Source organism: Drosophila persimilis, unplaced genomic scaffold (assembly GCF_003286085.1).
Source record: "Drosophila persimilis strain 14011-0111.01,24,50 unplaced genomic scaffold, DperRS2 tig00000606-arrow-arrow-pilon, whole genome shotgun sequence".
In the NCBI taxonomy this organism is placed as follows: Eukaryota; Metazoa; Arthropoda; class Insecta; order Diptera; family Drosophilidae; genus Drosophila; species Drosophila persimilis.
Window position 1 is genome coordinate 654,599 of NW_020825324.1, and position 20,467 is coordinate 675,065.

General features: G+C 45.0%; 3 protein-coding genes across 4 annotated transcripts; 1 reads left to right on the forward strand and 2 right to left on the reverse strand.

Annotated features, from left to right (window-relative positions):
- The first annotated feature begins 930 nt into the window (after positions 1 to 930).
- LOC6597262 (palmitoyl-protein thioesterase 1) lies at positions 931 to 2,449 on the forward strand. The gene is made up of 4 exons (XM_002022420.2): positions 931 to 1,442; positions 1,500 to 1,649; positions 1,711 to 1,837; positions 1,902 to 2,449. Exons 1-4 carry the CDS (start codon positions 1,042 to 1,044, stop codon positions 2,019 to 2,021), a joined length of 798 nt encoding a protein of 265 aa, XP_002022456.1. The 5' UTR covers positions 931 to 1,041; the 3' UTR covers positions 2,022 to 2,449.
- Positions 2,450 to 2,590: 141 nt separating this feature from the next.
- LOC6597263 (carbonic anhydrase 2) lies at positions 2,591 to 7,815 on the reverse strand. 2 transcript variants are annotated; one of them, XM_002022421.2, is made up of 4 exons: positions 7,398 to 7,815; positions 3,209 to 4,068; positions 2,999 to 3,135; positions 2,591 to 2,921 (listed from the first exon to the last, which is right to left on the reverse strand). In XM_002022421.2, the coding sequence occupies exons 2-4, from the start codon at positions 3,681 to 3,683 to the stop codon at positions 2,781 to 2,783; spliced, it is 753 nt and encodes a 250-aa protein (XP_002022457.1). In that variant the 5' UTR covers positions 3,684 to 4,068; positions 7,398 to 7,815; the 3' UTR covers positions 2,591 to 2,780. The 2 variants fall into 2 exon arrangements, with proteins under 2 accessions (XP_002022457.1, XP_026846437.1); XM_026990636.1 differs by lacking the exon at positions 7,398 to 7,815 and adding an exon at positions 6,771 to 6,821.
- An 896-nt stretch (positions 7,816 to 8,711) lies between these two features.
- LOC6597265 lies at positions 8,712 to 11,813 on the reverse strand. The gene is made up of 4 exons (XM_026990574.1): positions 11,471 to 11,813; positions 9,402 to 11,389; positions 9,184 to 9,337; positions 8,712 to 9,117 (listed from the first exon to the last, which is right to left on the reverse strand). Exons 1-4 carry the CDS (start codon positions 11,696 to 11,698, stop codon positions 8,938 to 8,940), a joined length of 2,550 nt encoding a protein of 849 aa, XP_026846375.1. The 5' UTR covers positions 11,699 to 11,813; the 3' UTR covers positions 8,712 to 8,937.
- Positions 11,814 to 20,467: the final 8,654 nt, after the last annotated feature.

Consider the following 20,467-nt stretch of genomic DNA (forward strand, 5'->3'; position numbering starts at 1 on the left):
GTGTCACACACCGGCTTGCGCTATCCGTACCCCAGAGTGACGTCTTCATGAGAGAGAGAGCGCAGAGAGAACATCTTTGCATGTGTTAGTACACACGCAATATGTTTCGACAAAAATATGTGATTGTATGTATTTTCAGATTTTTTGAACTCTCTCAGGTCTGATCTGTTTTGCCACCAGCATGTTTTAGTGTATGGGTGCCCATGCATTCTCACGTACTTTGCGTGTGTGTGTTTACTATTGCTGGCCGCTAGAACTGAAATTTGAGTTTGGTTCTTGTTTCGGGTCTTTTGATGGACTGACCTACCGCCACAAAATAAATGAAGAATGGGCAGGGGGTGGGGGTATGGTACACTAGGGCGCGGGAAACAAAATAAAAGCTGTTATTTGTTTGATTTATACCACAAAATATAAAATATTACAATAATATAATTACACATTTATTTCCTTATTTTAAACAGGTTGATTATAAATTATAAAAATTATGCAAACGCCGTCGGTTCTCGACTATATATAATAATATAATTGCACATTTATTTCCTTATCTTAAGCAGGTTGATTATAAATTATACAAATTATGCAAACGCCGTCGGTTCTCGACGTTTTTGTTTATTATAACTAAAACAATGATGTATCTAAATATACAATATAAGAAAATATATATATATACTTAAATAAATATGCATAAATATAAATGGAATTGGTTTTACATATATTTCAAATCAATTGTCAATCGCGCGCTTTCCGACGGGAATCTGCAAAGTACAAATTTATACTGTATGGTTAGTGATAGTAGCCACTAGCACCAAAACATCGACACTATCGATAGTGCCATCCATGGTTTGACACCTCTAATTCATGTTTGCTTTGTTTTGAATTGCAAAAATGGTGCGACCAAGAATAATAAACTTCAACATTATTCAGCTGAATATCGGACTCAAAAAAGCCGCAGTTTTTAGTGTGTTTTTAGCTGCTGTCTATTTCGTGGTAGGCTTTGGGACGAAAACAAGGAGCGCGCTGCCCGTGGTGCTATGGCACGGCATGGGCGATACTTGTTGCCTGCCCTTCAGTTTGGGTGCCATCAAGACGCTGATTGAGGAGCATGTGAATGGGACGTACGTCCGTTCGCTGAAGATCGGCGGCAACGTGGTGCTGGACTACGAGAGCGGGTTCTTCATCCATCCCAACGAGCAGGTGGAGTATGTCTGCAAGCATTTGGCCCAGGACGAGCGTCTGGTCGAGGGTTACAATGCCATTGGCTTCTCGCAGGGCGGCCAATTTCTGCGTGCGGTCGCCCAGCGCTGCCCCGAACCGCCCATGCGCACGCTGATCACGCTCGGCGGCCAGCACCAGGGCGTCTTTGGCCTGCCCATGTGCCCAACGCTGACAGCCACCTCCTGCGAGTACATAAGCCGCCTTCTCAATGTGGCCGCCTACGAGGAGTGAGTGCCGAAGCTCCACTTGTGGTCTCTAGCTAATCTCTTGATACCCCCGCGCAGATGGGTGCAGGCCGAACTGGTTCAGGCCACCTACTGGCACGATCCACTGCACGAGAACCAGTACCGTCTCGGCAGTACCTTCCTGGCCGACATCAACAACGAATTGTATCTGAACGAGAACTACGTCGAGAACCTAAACAAGCTGAAAAAGTGAGTAATCGATCTGGAGCGCTGTGGAGAGCACCTCTATTCTAACCCTAATCTTCCACAGATTCGTAATGGTTATGTTCCTCAATGACACGATTGTCCAGCCAAAAGAATCGCAGTGGTTTCAGTTCTATACGTCCGGACAGGATCGGGTCATCCAGTCGTTCAACGAGAGCAAAGTCTATCAAGATGTGAGGCTTTCATCCCGATCTGTTTTCCACTGCTTTCCACTGATTTGCTCCTCTTTCGTTTCAGCTTGGCCTGGACCGTATGCTCCGAGAGGGAAAGCTACAGTTCCTGGGCATCGAAGGCGATCACTTGGCCATATCCAAGGCATGGTTTATAGAGCATTTGGTGCCGCTGCTTCTGGAATGACGCAACCGAAACCCCAGAGGGAAAGAGAAAGAAGTGGCAAAAAAGAAAGAGAGGTCGTACTTCGAAAAAACTTACGATCTTAACATCCTATGACAACTATATATAACTACATATATATTTTTAATTAGATATTTAGTAAATTCAGTTATTGCGTACAAAAAAGACATTTGCTTTTTTCCCCTTAAATGTAAGGATGTTTCTTGTTGTTTTATATTCATTTTCGTATGTCACAATCTCTCTGTCTTTTGTAGAAGATCGATAGATGGATTAATACATGTAGATAATAGGATAGATAGAAGATGTCTTAAGTAGTTGTGTATGTGTCTGTGTGTGTGTGAGTGTGATAAATATTTCTCTGAAATATCTAATGCAAGGCAACCGCGTGTTCCGACTATAATGATTTATCCATACACGTATCGTAATTGTAATTACTTGATATATATCCACTATTTATATAACGCTATGTACACATGAGGCAAAATAACAATCAAAACAAAATTCAAAAAAAAAATATATATATATATATAGAAGCTTACAGACACGACAACCATCGATAGATCATATATATGTATATATAAAATATAGTTGAAGTTTAATTACGATTCACAAAAGGAATGACCGATGCCGAGGAAAAACAGAAACAGAAACAAAAAACAGAGAAGAGAATCGTTTCGGTTCCGTTTTTGGTTTCGGGGTTTCGGTGTGGCAATGTGTGACGTTTGACGGAGAGTACGGATCGATCGCCACACAGCAAGCACATCATAATTTTGACTTTAGGTTTGTGTTGCGGGCAAAGAAGATCTCTGGATCCTTGTGCGGTCGCTGGATCTCGCGATAATTGTTGACTATCTTTTTGGATTCATCTTTGGGACACGATTGCAAGTTGCGAAAGACGCTCACCTGTCCAAATAGAACAGAGAAGGAAATAGTATAATAATAATAGAGATACGACTATCAGGACGGAGACCCTCACTCACCTGACCCCGCGACACATAGATCGGTGTGCGGTAGATAATCCATGTGACGCTCTCAAAGTACGGCGCCGTTGTCAGCGAGCCCTTGTATGTGTAATAGTGTTTGCTCAGCTCCTGCAGACCAATCCACGAGAGGCAATCTGTAGAATCGATTCAATCTTTGGTTAGTTTTACACGATATATCGTGGGGGGGAATATTGCGTGTAGACTCACCGGAATCCAGCGATGCGCTCGTGCTTATCTTTTGGACAATGCGTATGCCCTCGGTGATCTTTTTGAATTCGGGACAATCCTTTTCGCCGCATGCCTGAATGAAGAAGGCCACCACAGCGAGGCCGTCCGGTTTGTTCTTGGCCTCGGCAAAGTCCTTGTACTTGGCATTGTAGTGGACGGCATGCGCTTCCATCGAGTACTTCATGCCCTCCAGTGTGTGCTCGCAGCCCGACTCGTCCGAGTCCGACCAATGGAAGTGCAACTGCTCGAAGACATACATGTTCGTATCCAAGGCACCGCCAATGATATACGGCTGCTGTTTTCGCTTGCTGAAAGTCACCATGGCCGAGGTGCCCGTGTTTTGGACACGGGCCACACCCACCGGCTCCCAATGGCCGTGGTATTCGAGGGGATCCACATCATCAATATGCTCGATGGCCCGATTGCTGATCTCGATTGGCGACTGCACCGGCATCTTGGCAGAGCACTCTCTCTCTCTTTCTCTCTGTCTTACTCCCTCGTTCTTTCTCTCGCTCTCTCTCTCTCGCTCTTCACACTCCACTCGCTCCAGCGACCAAACTCGTCTGCTCCTCCTATCTCCTCTTCGGTATCTACGTGATGTGAGGCCCGCCGCTGGGGTATTTCTTCTTCCTCAGCTTGTAGACACGCCCGCGATCGTCGGCGCTGGCGTCGTCCAAGTGCTCGGCTGACAACAGAAAAGCTTTCGGCGGCGACGTCGTGGTGGCGACTGTTCTAATTGACTGTGGCGTATCGGAAAATGCTTCTAAGGCTGCCTTCACTGGAGCCTTCTCTGGATCGCTCTCGGGTCTCAGATGATGACAGCGATGATGGGTGGTGTACTGCAAATAAAGAGACATGCCAGTGTTGTTATAAATATTTAACTAACAACAAAATCAATTAAATGTTTAACGCCTCGCGTGACGGCCCCCCCTTCCCCACAGCACACCTCCTTGAGGAGGTGTCATCGATTGATTGGCCATTTGTGAGATTAAAATGCCCAGGAAATGTCTTTATTTTATCATTCCGGCTCCACCCCCCCCTCCCGTACAGCTCTTGAAATATTAACCGGGTAGGGTCCGGGTCTCTTGTTTGCACAAATTCCCATCGTTACAAAACAATTTGCATGGATCGATTGCCACTTTAACTGCCAGTTAAGTCTTTCAATTTGTAATAAAAGACAATTGAAATCGTTCCCTTAATTGAGGCAACTATTCCACAAAAGTGCCATCTAAATAACTCACTTGATCAGACGATTGTTCGGCTTTAAATATTTAGTGGCTGGCGAATCGCCATAAATGGAACGCGATTTATGAACTCTTCTTGAATTGCTTTAAGACAGATTAAAAAGACGGCGGTGCTGGTCAGATCTCGTGGCAGCTAATATGTGCTCTGCAATAAAGCCAAATATGATTTTAATTGACACTTTTATAATCCGCAACGTCTCCGACCACCGAGCCACTGGTGCAAGTGTCAATCGACGGAATCGCGCGGAATCAGCGATCGTCAGACGTTGGCTTATCGGCTAATGGGAAACGAAACCGATACGAGACCGGCCCGGCCCGTCCCGGCCAGCCCATGGACGGCAGATTGTTACTTTTACGACAACCCACTTATGGGTAATGGGAGAGAGTAGAGGGCCATAGAATTGTGCTGATAATTCGACAGTCCAAGACAAGGCCGCCCGCTTCATAAAAGAGTTTCTTTCTGTTCTGACAGACGATATTCAATTTGAAAACTGAGCCCAAAACTGAAAGCCGAGAAGCTTCCAGAACCAACAGAACAACACTTGACTCAGCAGCAAAAATACGTCTACCCTGATGATGGATTTTCATTGGTCATTGGCCTTCCAAACATTCCATTTACTCCATACATTTGATATCTTATCTCGACTTTTTGCATTCTCCTCCTGCGCCTGTGTGGTCGTCATCGTTAAACCCAATGCACGTCATCAATCATCCATCATGGACGTTTTTCTCACACTTGATCTTTGCCCTCTCCCAGGGGCCAGATCCGATCTTTCGTGCGCTGCAAACAGTTTCTAAATTAAAGAATCCAACTCTCTTATCTTATCCAACTTTTTTAGGCAAAGTTCTTTAGAGCTTTGATTTGATTTGTGCGCTTTTGATGGTTTTTGCAACTTCACAGCGTGTCGAAGAAGCTGCCGAGAGCGGGAGCGAGAGGGAGAGGGAGAGAGAGTGTGGTTAATTCATATTATCTTTGAAGCTTGTTTAGGTGTTGTTTTCCTGTAATCTTATCCAAGATTTATATGATATTTGGACGCTTTTTGGCACGTTCTCTCATCTGTTTGTTTCTCACTGTATAAATGTTGTTTTTTTTGTGCTTTGAGCCCTCGTTGAACTTTGTATCCTTTTAGAGTCCGAACATTCCACAATTCTTATCCTTTTTGGCCGATCGCTGAAAGAAATTTAGACTGATTACAGATATGGTTTAAAACGCAAGGCGAAATATCCACGCAATTCCTTACCTCGTCCAAAGTCTAGATAGATTCCATTGCCTCCGTTCCTGACCTCGAGCGAGAGAGCGAGAGAGAGAGAGAGAACTCTTATCACTCACATTACGCGCTCACGTTTATTATCTGCATAAAATTACACAACTAATGGTGGGTAAACAAAAGTGAAATGTATTTATAGCGTCCCGCCGAGCACCATTTGTTATCACTTCGGCATATAATTTGCATAACGCTTTCTCTCTCTCCTCGCCACAGTCCCCCTCCCTTATCAATAGAGGAGGACCATCGATAAGGCATCGGTTTTGGGTGGAAAATTAACGAAGCGAGAGACTCAAGTGGCGGAGAGCCCCACACTTCACAAATGGAATCTGCCATTAGATGTCAGTGTCAGATGTGGAGGAGGAGGCCTTAAAGAACGAATGGGGTTTGATGGATGATCTAGAGTTGTATTTGTATCTGTATCTGAATGTGGGATCGTGTCAAACGAAACGTTGGCAATTTCACTTAGTAGTTGCGGTCGTATCTCGAGCGGAATATCTCGCAACCTTATCGCCAGACGATGATGCCAGACCACCTCTACGACATTGTAGAATCAGCAAATAGTATGTCATGGAATGGAGTGGAATGGGGGTCGTAATAAATAAAAGAACTTAAGTAATTGCATTGACCGATTGACTGCGGCTACCACTGATGGAATGAGAATGAGGTCGGTCAGACACTGATACAGAGAGAGCTCATCTGCTGGCTGTGTGTTTGTGTGTGTTTGCGGTGGGATCCACGGAAATAGAACAGGACTACAAGTGTGGCTAAGTATTTTTTTTTAGCCAACTATGACCTCATCCATCCATCAAGCGACTACGGTTATCCGGCTAACAAGCTATGCTATGCCCCGCATATATGGGCTAGTCAACGTTGACGGGCCAACGACGAGCAGAAAAAGGAAGCAACAGGAGCCGGGCCGGAGGTGGTGCCATCGACCAAACTTATCAATGCAGACGAGCGTTGCGTTCAAGTGCGTTCCAGGTGGGGCTGGGAGTGTGGGCCAGTCCCCTGTCTGTCGCAAGGCCTCACCTTCTCGATTGGATATACCCTGCACCAGCTGTTCAACGTGTGGGTGTGGGGTTTGGGTGTGTGTGTGTGTTTGCTCTTTGGTGGCAGAGTAGCAGCAGCAGGAACTGAACCAGAAGCAGGAACCAGAATAGAATAGAAGAGAAGAGAAGAAGAAGAGAATTATGGAAGCAAATCAATAAAATGTTTTCGCTCCAAGTGCAGGGTCGCACACCCATACAGTGATACCGACCTTCGCACGCACACACACACACACACACAGACACAGCGGCGGCGCTGCTGCTGCACACGTGAATGTGAGCCGGGATGGCGGTGACTTGGTTGAGAAACGGGTATGATGTTGATTGCGGGAAGAGCAGAACAAATACCATATAGCGACTGATGGGGTGTGGGAGGGACGGGGATAACCGTTTTTGAATCAGCGGCCGGGCCCGGCGTTGCGTTGTTGCTTTTGCGGCGACAGACATTTTTAATAACTGTGCTACTCTCGCACACAAGCGTATGCACACACAACTACAGTTAATTTCGCGCATGTTTGTGTATGGATAAGCGCGAAGAGAGGGAGACGAGACGGAAGCAGCAGTCTCATCTCCCATTTTTTTTGTTGGTATAATGTATAAGTATATTTACCTGTTGATTTACTTCTGCACTTCTGTCGCCCTGCGCATCCCACTTTAAGAAATCACCCCACCACCAGACACCAGACAGTATCAGCGGCAGTAGTAGCAGCAGCACCAACAATCAACAGTATTAATTAATGCAAAACTTTTGACTTTGACACGCGCGCTCTCGTTTCGTTTCACTGTTGCTCCTTGCACTTCTTCTTTGGCAGAAATTCACACACTCGCACTCATGTATATGTACACAAAAACAAGATCTAACGCATTGCACTGCAAATACGCGTGGAACATGCATTAAACATATATAGAAATACGACAATTATATTCAATTTGAGAGACCGTCCATCATATTTATTTACTGGCGAAAAAGAGGTGGGGTGGTAGGTTTGCCTCGTTTCAGCGTGAACTTAGTGGAGTTTACTTCTTGTTTTCGTCGACCAGTGGATATATACCGGATTTATTGATATCGATACCGTCCGACCAAGAAATATACCACTATATACTGTCTCATTTTAAAAATATACCGTAAATATACTGACGAATTCAAGTTCTATTATGCATATTCCTCGATTTTGATATTCCGTGGAATATTATTAGCTAGATAGAACATTTAGCCATGCCCACATAAATTTATCCAATTAATGAACCTATTTTCTAATTGATCGGTTTGTTTTAAACACTTGCTTTTATTGCATTTTGCGTAAAAAGATGTTTTAGCGGAAATGGTCGAACAAAAAAAACCAAAGAGGGTGGTCGTTCCTATTGTTCAATTTTGATATTCCGTCGAATATTACTAGCTAGATAAGACATTTTGCCATGCCCACATAATTTTATGCGATTAATGAACTTATTTTCTAATTGACTGGATTATTTTTAACACTTGCTTTTATTGCATTTTGCGCAAAAAGAGGTTTTAGCGAAAATGGTCAAACAAAAAAGACGTAAGTGAGTACTCGTTGCTAATGCTCAATTTTGATTGTCGGTTTAATTTTACTCGCTAGCTAGGTTCTTCAGCCACGAAAACACTATTATGTCCAATTTATGAATCAATTTTCAACACGATTGGTTAACTTTAAGGATTATCTTTTCTTGATTTGTTTATAAAATAAGTTTCGACTAAAAGGATCAACAGAAATGTACATTATTTTACATGGTAACTACACGGTAACTACGCATTTCCTTTATATCAACAGCATGCATACATATATATGTATATGGAGTATGGAGATACGAAATACCCTATATTTAATATGCAATTACTGTTTTCCCAGCTGCTTTGAAACCTAATTAACTTTTTCTCGGATTGGCATGCTTTTGACATAAGTTGAGTTAAAAAATATATGCACATATTTTAATCATATTGTATGTGCAGGTGTACAATAAATATTCGTATCGTATATATGTATAAAATCAACATGGGTTCTCCGCTCTCCTTCCATCGCATCGCCTGAGGTACACAATTTTCATAACAGTTTTGGTAATTTAAACGATTATATACAGGTCAAGGATATACATATGCATACACTGATAGATATACACAGACTTGGGGGCTAACTGGCCCTGGCCTGGAGCCGGGCACAGCGGGGACACGGCTCGCTGCGTTTGGCCCTCCAGCAGCTGTAATGGGAGCACGTGCCGCATCCCACGCAGCGTTCAATCTTCCGCTGCCAGGGATAGAGGAACTCGTTGCTCTTGCAGTATTCACACACAAAGGCCCGGCCCACACAGAGCTGCAGGAGAAGAGGATGCAAGAGATATAGCCAGGGGGAAAGATCGGATCAGCGGATCACACTTACCACACAGTTGTGCACATGCTGCTCGCTCAACAGGATCAATTCCTTGATGGAGCGGCTCATGCTGCTGTTTTGCACATCCACAAAATCGCACATGGACCACATGTCCGTATCCTGGGTGAGGTGCAGTGGTATGGCATTGAAAAATGCCTGTTCCCTGGCGGAGGAGAAACGTTTACATTATGTTTTATTGCTCGATCCGAAGCATCCGATCCACTTACCTCGTTGCAAAGCGACAGTTGCCAATGAATTCCTTGACCGACTGCAGTTGGATGCGGCGGCGACGCGCTTTGGCCAGGTCTTTGTGCTTTGAATAGAGCTGTGCATTCAGGTCGGGCACATGGAACAGCGGAAACGTGTACATCTGCTCGATGAGGCGGTAGGCGAACGAGGATACCGGATAGCAGCGAAAGTCCCAGTTCTGCAGGATCTTGGCGGGTATGGCCGAGATCTGATTGCGATGACAGCCCGTGCACAAGTACTTGCCCAGGTAGCTGCAGTACCGGAAATGATGCTGGTATTGGCGTGCCACTCGCATCCCGCACCCGGCACACCGGTTCCCCTGGCGACTGAGCTGCTGGGAGCGGCTGACGCTCGGATGCTCGGTAAATATGATTTGCTGGCGGGGCGGGGCCCAGGTCTTGGTGCCGCGCGTCATGCTGGCGGCGGCGGTCTTCTCCTTGTCCTGCTCCTGCTTGGGCATCGGCAGCAGCTGCTGCGGCGTGTCCTGCTCCGAGACTAGCCACTTGAGGTGCCCCACCCTCGGCAGTTGCTGGTCGTTGAAGCGGGAGATGAGCTGCAAGCCCACGGCCTCGGCACTGTGGCTGCTATGACCGCCTTCCAGAGAGCCCATCTGCTCCACGTACGGCATCAGATCGGGTTCCGTTGAGAAGGCGGCGGCACTGGGCTTGGCCACGTCCTTCCGGCGGCTCCATTTCACGTGCTCGATGGCCGTGATGCAGGCCTCTGATATGCGAAAGTGGGCGTTCTCCTTCTCCAGGTCCGTGTTGTTGTGCGTGTAGCGGGACATTTGCAGAAAGGTGGCCAGCGACTGCTGGTCCATCTTGTCGCTGCTCAGGGTGCTCCCCGGCGTGGCACTGGCCGAACTGGAGCTGGTCGCCTGGCTGCCGTCGCCGTAGCTGCCATCCGCCATTCCAACGATGTCCAGCGGGGCGGTGCTATAGTTCGAGGTAGATGCCACGGTTGCTGCCGCTGCTGCCTCATCCAGCATGCTGACGCCCTCGAAGAGGGTCTGCTTCTTCTTCAGCTTCCTGCCGTTGACTGGGAGGAAGCTGTCCAGGACGCCGCCGCCTAGGCCGTTCAGATCCTCCCCCAGGCCGCGATTGAACCAGCTCGTATACACAGGCGGGGAGCCAAAGAGATTCGTTAGGAAGTTGTTGAACGGCGAGGCCCTGATGCTGCACTGGGATCGGGACTGCGACTGGGTTTGGGGAATCTCCGCTGGTTGGCTGCCTGTTTGATCTGTCCAGATCTTAATATCATCGCAATTGATCAGTTCGATGCGCCGCGGACTGGTGCTGGACGTGCTGGTGCTAGAGCGGCTCAAACTGCTGTGGAAGCTGCCCGCCGAAGTGGAGGGCAGCATGTTAGCATCGGCAGCCGTTCTGTTTGTGCGGGGACTGCTGTAGGTCTGGCAGCGCCGACGGGCCGCTTCTTGCTCCTCGTCCTCGTGGTACAGATTGGGCAGACTCTTGCAGCGTCTCAGCCTGGGCAGCCGCTGTTGCAGATGCAAATGCGGATGCAGCTTCTCCTCCGGCACCACCTGCAGACGCGGCGAGATGCTAAAGTTCGGCTGCGAGCAGGTGCGTCGATGGCGCAGCTGCCTGTGCACCTCCAGCTGGCTGAGGAGGCTGCTTTGGTTGAGCTGCACCGCGGTGAGGCACACAAACAGCGTATTGGCATGCCCCAAGTGGCGCAGAAAGGCTACCTCTCGCTGATAGTAGCAGTCCAACAGCTCCTTGTCGGCCACCAGTGACTGCAAGCACTGAGACAGGCAGCGCGCCTGCAGGCATCGAGTAATCCACAGGCGGAAAAACTCATCGACACTCCGCGGCGACTGATGTGGCTGCTGCTCGCTCCAGCGGCGATAAGGTGGCTGCTGCAGCTTCATCTTCTCCTCGCTGGTGAGCAAAAACTCAAAGTCATCGGCGAGACGCTGCAGCTCCCCGCTGCCAGGCTGCGGCTGCAACTGATAAAAAATTGCATGAGCATTCGTCATTGCACGACACACACACACACTCTCTCTCTCTCTCTCTGTCGCTATGCTTACCACCAGCCCGTGTTGCAAGATCTGGGAACATGTCTGGACCAGCATCTGGAAGCCATCATCGTTCTTCGCTTGGAACCAGTAGTTGGTGGCGCGTCGCAGCTCCGTGAGCAAGCTGGTGGCAACCACTTGCTGTTGCCTCAGCTCTCGTCGATCATGCCTCTGCTGGGTGGCGTCATATGCCACCGTTGTGGCTGCTGTAGTCTGAGTTGGTGGTGCGCTGGCCATCATTGTTCTTGGTACAATTGCAGCTCTCCCCTGCTAGGCGGCGGCTCTCCACGCATTGTTTACCTGCCACATTGTTGATTATTCAATTGTTTTCGAGTTTATTTTGTTGCAGTGCTTGTTGTGACCAGTGTGACCGCGCACCGGTCTGACACTCAGAAAGAATTCAAGTTATATTATACAAATTCCTCGCTTTTGATATTCCGTGGAATATTATTAGCTGGATAAAACATTTTGCCATGCCCAGATAATTCTATACGATTTACGAATCATTTTTTTACTTAACTGGCTTACTCTAAATACATGCTTTCATTGGATCTTTTCTAAAAAGAGGGTTTAGCGAAATAGTTCAAACAAAAAAGGACTTAGCGAAATTGGTCACACAAAAAAACGAACGAGGATAGTCGTTCATATTGCTAAATTTTTATATTCCGTTGAATAATTCTGGTTAAGTAAAACCCTTAGTTCTGCGCACATAATTTTTGACCATTGATGAATAAATTTTCTACAAAATTGGTTAGTTTTTAGTCAATGCTTTTATTGTATTTTGACTAAAACAAGGGTTAAACAAAATAGTTCAACAAAAAACACAGTCGCAATGATGGTGGTATTTGAAGATATTATGCGTGTATAGGCATTTGTATACCCCATTTCGTTAATTTAATATGAAGATGATATAAAGATAAAACGTCATTAATAAAGATCTTTTCTCAAATTGACATGTTTTAAACATATTCATGCATACATATATATTTCTGGATCCTAATACCTATTCTTGGTCTCTGTCTCTGGTCAGCTCTAAACCCATAATTTTACCCAATCTATAAATCAATTTGCTACAGGACTGATTAATTTTAATATCTAATTTTTGTTGGATTGTTTTTAATATAAGATTTAAACAAAACCGGTAAACCACAATTTCCATTAATTTTCCTTACAACTACATTTGTATGTAATTCCCAAAAGCGACACCTAGTGGGGAAACGTGTAAATTTCATACAATTTTGGCCGCTTGTTTTTCATTTAAGCCACATAGAAGCGCCACCAGACATCAGACTATCGATAATATCATTAGATACTAGAGCTGAGCGCCTAAGTTTGAATGTGCATTATTGACAAGGATATAAACGCAATCCATTGAAATAAATGATGCAGGGAAGAACCGTTAAAAATTAAATTTAATAGATTGATGAAATTGATTAAAAATACCGTTACATACAGATATACCGTAAATACACCTTCAACTCATTTTCGACGTCAAAATATACATAAAAGTAGTGTTGTGTTGATGGGCTGAGTGATGGATGCGGCCCTTAAGTATGCTCGCTCCCCTCTAGATGGCGCCACCTAATCGACTGTTTCCACTAGGACTGTGTCATGTGCTTTGCGTCTTGCCGGAGACGCAGTTTAATAACAACAAAAAACTAGCAATTTAAATATGCAATTTTGGCGCGTTAAACTTATGGCTGAGGGAAAAGGTAAAAATGTACATAAATTATTAAAAAAAAATAGTTAAAAATATTTGTATCATTTGCCATAAGGATGCTGCTGGATATCGATAACGATAGGAAACTCGCGGCGGTGTAAAAAGGATACAATGCTTTTTAGGTTCGATACAATTTATCGCATGATATAATAAGCCCGCGGTTTTTCAAATTAACTGATCTAACGGCTAATCTAAGAATAAATACAGAAAAATAATTTCGATAATTCCAAAATAAAATAAAGGAAAATAAAGAATAATATCGACCCAGAAACAAAAGGCTGGTAGGCTATGTGCTGCTCTTCTTCCGCGAACTGTCGATGGAGTTCATGGCAAGTCCGTCTACTGTTGAACTGTAACCTATTCGTGTGGGCGTTCACATGAAACGGAATCCACAGCTGCCATTGGCTGAAACCCCTCCCTGCGCAAATAGTGGCCAAAATATGTTCGGTCCAAGGCGTTATGGCCACGCCCACACCACCCCCCTCCACCCAGCTGTCATTGACGGTGGCGTTGACGCTGGCTGCGCTGCGCTGCTCTGCTCTGCTCAGCTCTGTGCTGTTCCCCATTTTGGGTTGCTTCTGTAGCGCTTTCTCTTTCGCTCTTTTGCTGTTGCTGTGAGGAGTGGGAGCCGGAGTCGGAGTGGGTGCATGTCCGTCGTGGCTGTTGTGCCTGTCGGTGTCCTGTTTGTTTGTGCTCCGTTTGTCGTATAAGTGATGAGTCAATTAACCCAGCATTCCTGGAGGCCACATATTGCTTTAATTAAACAGACAAACAGGAATTGTTGCAACAGCAGCAACAGCAGCAACACAAGCAGCAGCACTACTTTTCGTCACCATTTTGATGCCACACTGCCCTGCCCCACAGCACTCTTCTTCACGCTAGTGGCGTTGCTTCTATTTTGTGACTTTTGTGGGGATTTTCTACCATTTAAATGGGAAATAAATATTTGCATTTATTTTGAGTACACACACACACACACACACACACACACACACATGCAACCTTGAAAGCAGGTGGCGAGGAGGTGGGTAGGGGTGGCCTTTTTTGCTGTATGGGCGGTACTTCTCTTAATTAAACTTTAATTACTTGTAATTAATCAGGCTGATTGATGTGTGTCCTTTCCTTTCGTTTCGTTTCGTTTCATTTCGTTTCTTTTTTTCCACCACATTTTCATATTTTCACTTTTTCCAGGACACAAATATAAAAATGCTGATGCTTCTGTATTGTTTCTATGGCTACAATATAATTACATATAATATATGTCTGTATATGAATAATTAATGTATGTATATAGTGGCTCTGAATGTTCTGCATACTTACAATGAATATGAATCCCTTTCAGAGGGTATTAAGGGGTTTTTTTTTGTGTTGTTAAAAGAAATACATTAATTGTGTGATGTTTTTTTTTTACTTTCTAGCATCCTTTTCATGCTAAAAATATATATGTACCTACATATAATATTCTTTTTTCAAACGTTGCTCTAGCTTGAATCATTACTTTTGGTGTAGGATTCATCCAAGGCTACAATTTTGTAATTCAATAAAAATAGATTAATATTCCCAAGTTCCTTTGGGATCTGATCGCCATATGAAATAGCGAAATACAGGTATACAAAACTTCAAAAACTGGAATTTTTTTTAATTCTACAAACTATTATCTATTTTATTATATGCCAAAAATTGAGGCTGAATATTTACTTCCCATAAACTCTATATAATTCTGATAAATATTTGTTCAAATATATGTAATTTTGTCAAGTGAATTAACTATTTCTTATGCATGTGCATAAAATATATCAATAAAATTGTAAGCACTTCTAACAACTCTTAAATTTAATATTGTTTGAAAATTTTAAAATCTCCGCTTTGGGGCAATATCTTTTGTCTGAAGGATCCAAAAATTTCGACTGACAAATTAGGGGACACTAATAATCCCTATATAATTGAAGGGAAAGGAATGCGCAAGGGAGATGGCTGGCTGCTGGCTGCTGCCTGCTGGCTGCTGGCTGCTGCCTCCTAATGAAGATGAGTGCGATGATGATGGGCTATGGGCGGATGGTGATGATGATTGGATGGACAATGGGCGAATGTGAACCGCAACATATGCACACAGGGGGAGGTTGGCAGGAGGTGGGGCGCTTGTGTGCATGCAAATTTGCTTTGCCGAAATGCAATTGAAAGGAAAGAAAGGGAAACAAAAGCGAGGAACAGCAACAGCAGAAAACAGAAGCCCAGGCGATTGAGAGAGTCCTGGCTCTATCTCCGTCTCCGTCTCTTTCCCTGCCCCTAGTCCTCTCTTGTCCTGTCCGGTCCTCTCTTGTCCTGTCCTGTCCTGTCTCTAAAGGTTGTTTGTGTGACGATGGACAATGAGTGGCGGAAACAATGGGCCACATCTGAAAACAAATTTTGCATGCAAAATGCAACAAACAAAAATAGTAGAATTTTTAATTCCGAAAGCGAGAGATGCGCAGAGGAGAGAAGGGCAAATGCTGGAATAGGAATAGGAATGGAAATAGAAATGCTCGCATGTGTTTTCCACTCAATAAAGGATTTCCACTTGAATGTTTTGTCGGTAGAAACAATGCGAAACGAAACCAAACAAAGGCAAATAAAGAAAATCGACCAAACAGAATCTGCAAAACGAATTTTTATTTCCATTTTTCGCCCACATATAAGCTCCTCCTCAATGGCAGGTGACTGGTTCCCCCCCCCTCGGCCCTATCCCTACCAAGGAGGAGGAGCAGGAGGCGGGGGGCGGGGTAGGAACTTGCACAAGATACCACTCGCTGCATAAAACGAAACACAAGTACAGTGCGCTTCATGGCTGTAGAGCGCTTATGTGGTAAGTGGCCCTGTAATCACAAAAAGCAAACAAACTTTCAAGGACGGTCGGTCGGTCACAAATTTCTTGTGGCACTGCACTGTTTTGTGTGCTGATAGCAGATGACTTTTAACCATTCGATAGCAGACTCTTAGCACTTCGATAGGAGACTTTAAAGAACTTCAACGACTTTTTGGAGTCTTGAAAATCGTTTACAAGTAAAACTTCAATGAAACCTATATGAAAGCCCTTTGGAAAGTCATCTAACTATTTTTAATAAATTCGTAAATAATTCCTTCTTCTTGTCCGCTCGATAACGATCCAACATGATTATTCTGACGATATTGATCGCTTTTCGATTACCATTCCCCCCATCACCCAGCAGCCATTGATCGCCTGAGCACTCAACACAATTGCAGTCGCGAAACGCACTGTACTGTATCCGAATATAGGTACCTATTAGACGTAACGCATATGCGATGCGATGCGATGCCCACACTTGATCGACTTCTGACTTAACGCAGCTCTGGCGTTCAGAACGCAATTTAGCGAAGAACCTCGCAAATCTTTCGAAGAAAAATACAATGAAAAAAAACGTAGCAGAAAAATACAATATAAAGAAGCGAAACAAAAAACGAAAAAATGAAAAGTAACTCGGATATGGGAGGGACAGGGCAATCATCAAATAAATATTTTACGATGGGTGTGTGAGTGAGTGCCCTCTCATCCTTCGTCCTTTTCTTTTGCTTTGTATGCATCGCCGAATGTAAATAGAAGAAAGAAAAAAGAGACGAGACGAGACTCCGTCAAAGTCGAAGAGAAGTCCTTTGAAGATATTTGATACAAATTGAAAGCGATGATCTGGAAACGTCGAGTCCCTCGTCTGAGCCATAAACCCTCTCCAATCTCTCGGCTCTTGGCTGGCTCTTGGCTCTGTGTGTCGATGATTGTTTATTTGTCTGCACGAAAGTGAGGGAATTTAATTCGCCAGATCGATTGCGGTAGTTGATCTTTAGAACGTAATTTGTACTCCCTCTTTGGTGGTACAGATATTCTCATGTAGATGGATGCAGAGAGAGCTATAGAGGCGGGATTGATTCATTTGTCGAAAGGGAAATGATTGAGGACGGATTGATTGATGACTATTTGGACATACATATGTAGAGAGAGCTGAATAATGGACAGAGTTTTAGTTATTTTAGAAGATGATTCCAAGATCTACAAGTCAAAGCTTCGTGTCAGAGTGTAGAGCATGTTCTACGAACATTAAGGATACTCAAAGAGTATAAGGGATATACATACATATGTATAAATGTTGTGTAGGTTTGTGTAACGCCCATAAGGAAGCGTTTCCGATCCAATAAGGCATATATATTCCTGATCAGCATCAATAGCCGAGTCGATATAGCCAAGTCTGTCTAGAGCTCTAGCTCTTTTGTGTGGAGACCCCTGTGATATCATTTTTGATTCGTATACTTAACGCGACGCTGTAGAAATAGCAAATAAAGGATCAGTCACTGAATGGATATTTATGGCACTTTGATAAACCATCACTAATACAAATCATTTGCCATCTGCGAGAGCTCTCAACAAATGCTCCCCCTCTCTCTTTGTCCCTGAACTCCCGGCCGCCCCGCCTCCCCTCTCCCCTCTCCCCTACTTAATTTCAACTCTCATTTTTTACAACTTCCGCTTGGGACGACAAAAAAAAATTGCATTAGGAAATCACTTTGGGCACGCATGTGTGTCCTGGGTCCCGAGGAGTCCTGGGTCCCTCCTGTGTTCCTCTTTTTGGAAATCCTCCGCTTGGCCCTCACACAATTTTTTATTCGTTCTCGATTTTGTTTTGTTTTTTGCACGTCGCGCGCCGCCCGCGACGAATCGAGCCCTGCTTTCTTCTCCGTTGTCCTTCTCCGCTCCCACCACTGTGATTTGGTACCCTGGGTAGTTGCGGGAGTACTCGCACAGCGGGCATGTTCGACACGAATCGACATGAAGATATCTATGAAGGTTAAGACCGCACAGTAGCCATTTCCAAACGGAACAGGACTTTGCCATCGATATATTATGATGATGATTATTATGATATGTATTTAATAAGTATACGACTTTGATCAGTGATTAAAGAAGACAGTTTAAAGTTAAAGTATGGAATAAACTCAGTGCAAAATGGCATTATACTACTACTACTACATATCTATTGGCATACTTTTATTTAATCCTTTTTTCTCTGGGTGTATGTATAATAATGTTCGAATGTTGGGCATCCCTTAGTCGTGACTGTCGCCCACAGGGTATGGTGCCTACTTGTTCCACCTTGACTTTGCTGCCCCTGGGGTCCCCTCTGCCCTCTGCCCTCTGCAATCTCCCTTTCCCTTCGCCGCCTCTGCTGCCAGTTTTTTTATGGGCAAAACTATAATTGCCGAGGAGGACGACGACGACTACGACGACAGTCAGTCTGGGCAGAGCGGCCATCATTTGGGATTAGTTTGCTGTCCGTTCGCTTGTCCGCCGCGTGTGTGTGTTTGACCTTTTGCATCTGCCAGAGGTCGTAACAGGAAAGCAGGCGAGTGAGTGAGAGAGATAGAGAAAGAGAAAGAGGGGAGCCGCCAGGAAGCCGTGCTCGTTATGGAGTCACGCTTATTGCTGTTGTTGTTGCTGCCTCTCCTCTCTTTCTCTTTCTCTTTAACTGTGCCTGTCTCTGTCTCTGCCTCTGCCTCTGCCTATATGTTCGTATATGTATAAATTGAGATCCCTAAATGCTGACAAAGGCCACTAATTCAATGGCAATAAAACGGATATTAAACACACATCGAAACTCCCTACCGGCTACCGACATGTCATGTCCATGGCGTACGAGGAGGAGGGGAGGGGGGTGAATGGTCAACGAAGGTAGGGCCGGGGGGATAGCCCCCCATAGCTTCTGATATTTCCCCTGCCTCTACCTTTCTCTTTCTCTAGCTGCTTGCGTCGTTTGCATTAATGAATTAAAAATTGGAAGAATTCTTTTGGATCGCGGGTACCGGTGGATGGGGGAGGGGTATGGGGGGTATGGGGGGGGGGAAGGGAAAAATGCGTTCAACGGTTGCTGCTTCTACCTTACATTTTTTTATGAAAGAAGAGAAAAATGTGTAAAGAAATCGTTTGGAAAAGTACCCTATAATCAGAGGATATCCCCATGGAGAGGAGAGTATGACCTTCAAGGGAATTAATAGATGATAGATCCAATAGTTATAAGAATATCTGGCTAAGTAATATAGTTCTATACAGATTTCACTGAGTATTGGGTTCTGTTGAAAGGAAGTGTTGTTGATTGGTGATTGTTGATTGTTGATTGGTGATTGTTGATTGGTGATTGTTGATTGTAAAAGAACGATGTCTAGCGAAGAGAATGAGAGAGTAAGCGGCACACTTCGACAGTCTCACTGTGGGTGCCCCTCGGCTCTCTCCAAATAGAGAGGGGGTATTCCACAAGTCGATCAGTATCAATACACCATCTACACATACATATTTTTTTACGACTCTCGGCTGTCCCCGAGAGAGCTGATCACTAATTCATTTTTCCAATTTTCCAAAAGGTGGAACCGCAGTTGGAGGAGGAGGAGATCGAGCGATCGAGCGATCGAGAGATCGAAGCGGGATCGAAAGTGGCGATCAATTCATTATGGGCCGTAATTTATGGCCCCGCTGTCAGCTGTGGACAATTGCGCGGCTGCAACTGGTCTTCAATCGGTCTTCAAACGTTGCTCTCTGCTCTGCTGCTGCCTCCTTGGTGCAGTGTCAAAGGTCACTCACATCGTCTCGAGTTGGGCCCCGAATCAGGTGCACCATACGCCGGGACAATGGCCATCTCTCTATGACAACTGTCCCACACCAGCGTCTTCCCTTTTTGGGCCTCATAAATTAGCCATTACCAACCAATTATCAAGGCAGGGCCCAGACAATGGCCCAAGGGGCGACGAGACAGGGAGAGACCTGCTGCAAGGGAAACAGGAAGTTCTCGCCTCTGGTCCGCCTTGGTCTTTGTTCCTCTGGGAATCCGGGAGTCCATCAGTCCGATTCCGAGTCCAAATCCGGTAGCAGACTTTCATTCTTTTCCATTTTCCAGCTACTGTGCGGTCGCAACTTGAGGAAATGTTCCGACTCTTTGCGCAAAAAACACTCGATGACACTTTTGGCCACTGCACTGGCAGGAGGATGACTGACAATGAGAACGATGAAGATGATGATGAGCTGTTCAGGAGGAGTGGGAGTACGGGGACCTGCGGAAGTTGACCGGATATTGGACTGTCTTTGATGATGGGAGCAGGGCAGAGTAGTGCAAAGCTGGGATGAGGGGAGCACTTACAGGTGGGTGGTCTCCTAAGGATCTTAGGGAATATCTTCTGGCCCGAAACGGGGGAATATGCTCAAAGGCCCGGACGAATAAACCTTCTGGGAAAAATAGCCGCGCTGGAATAAGGAAAAA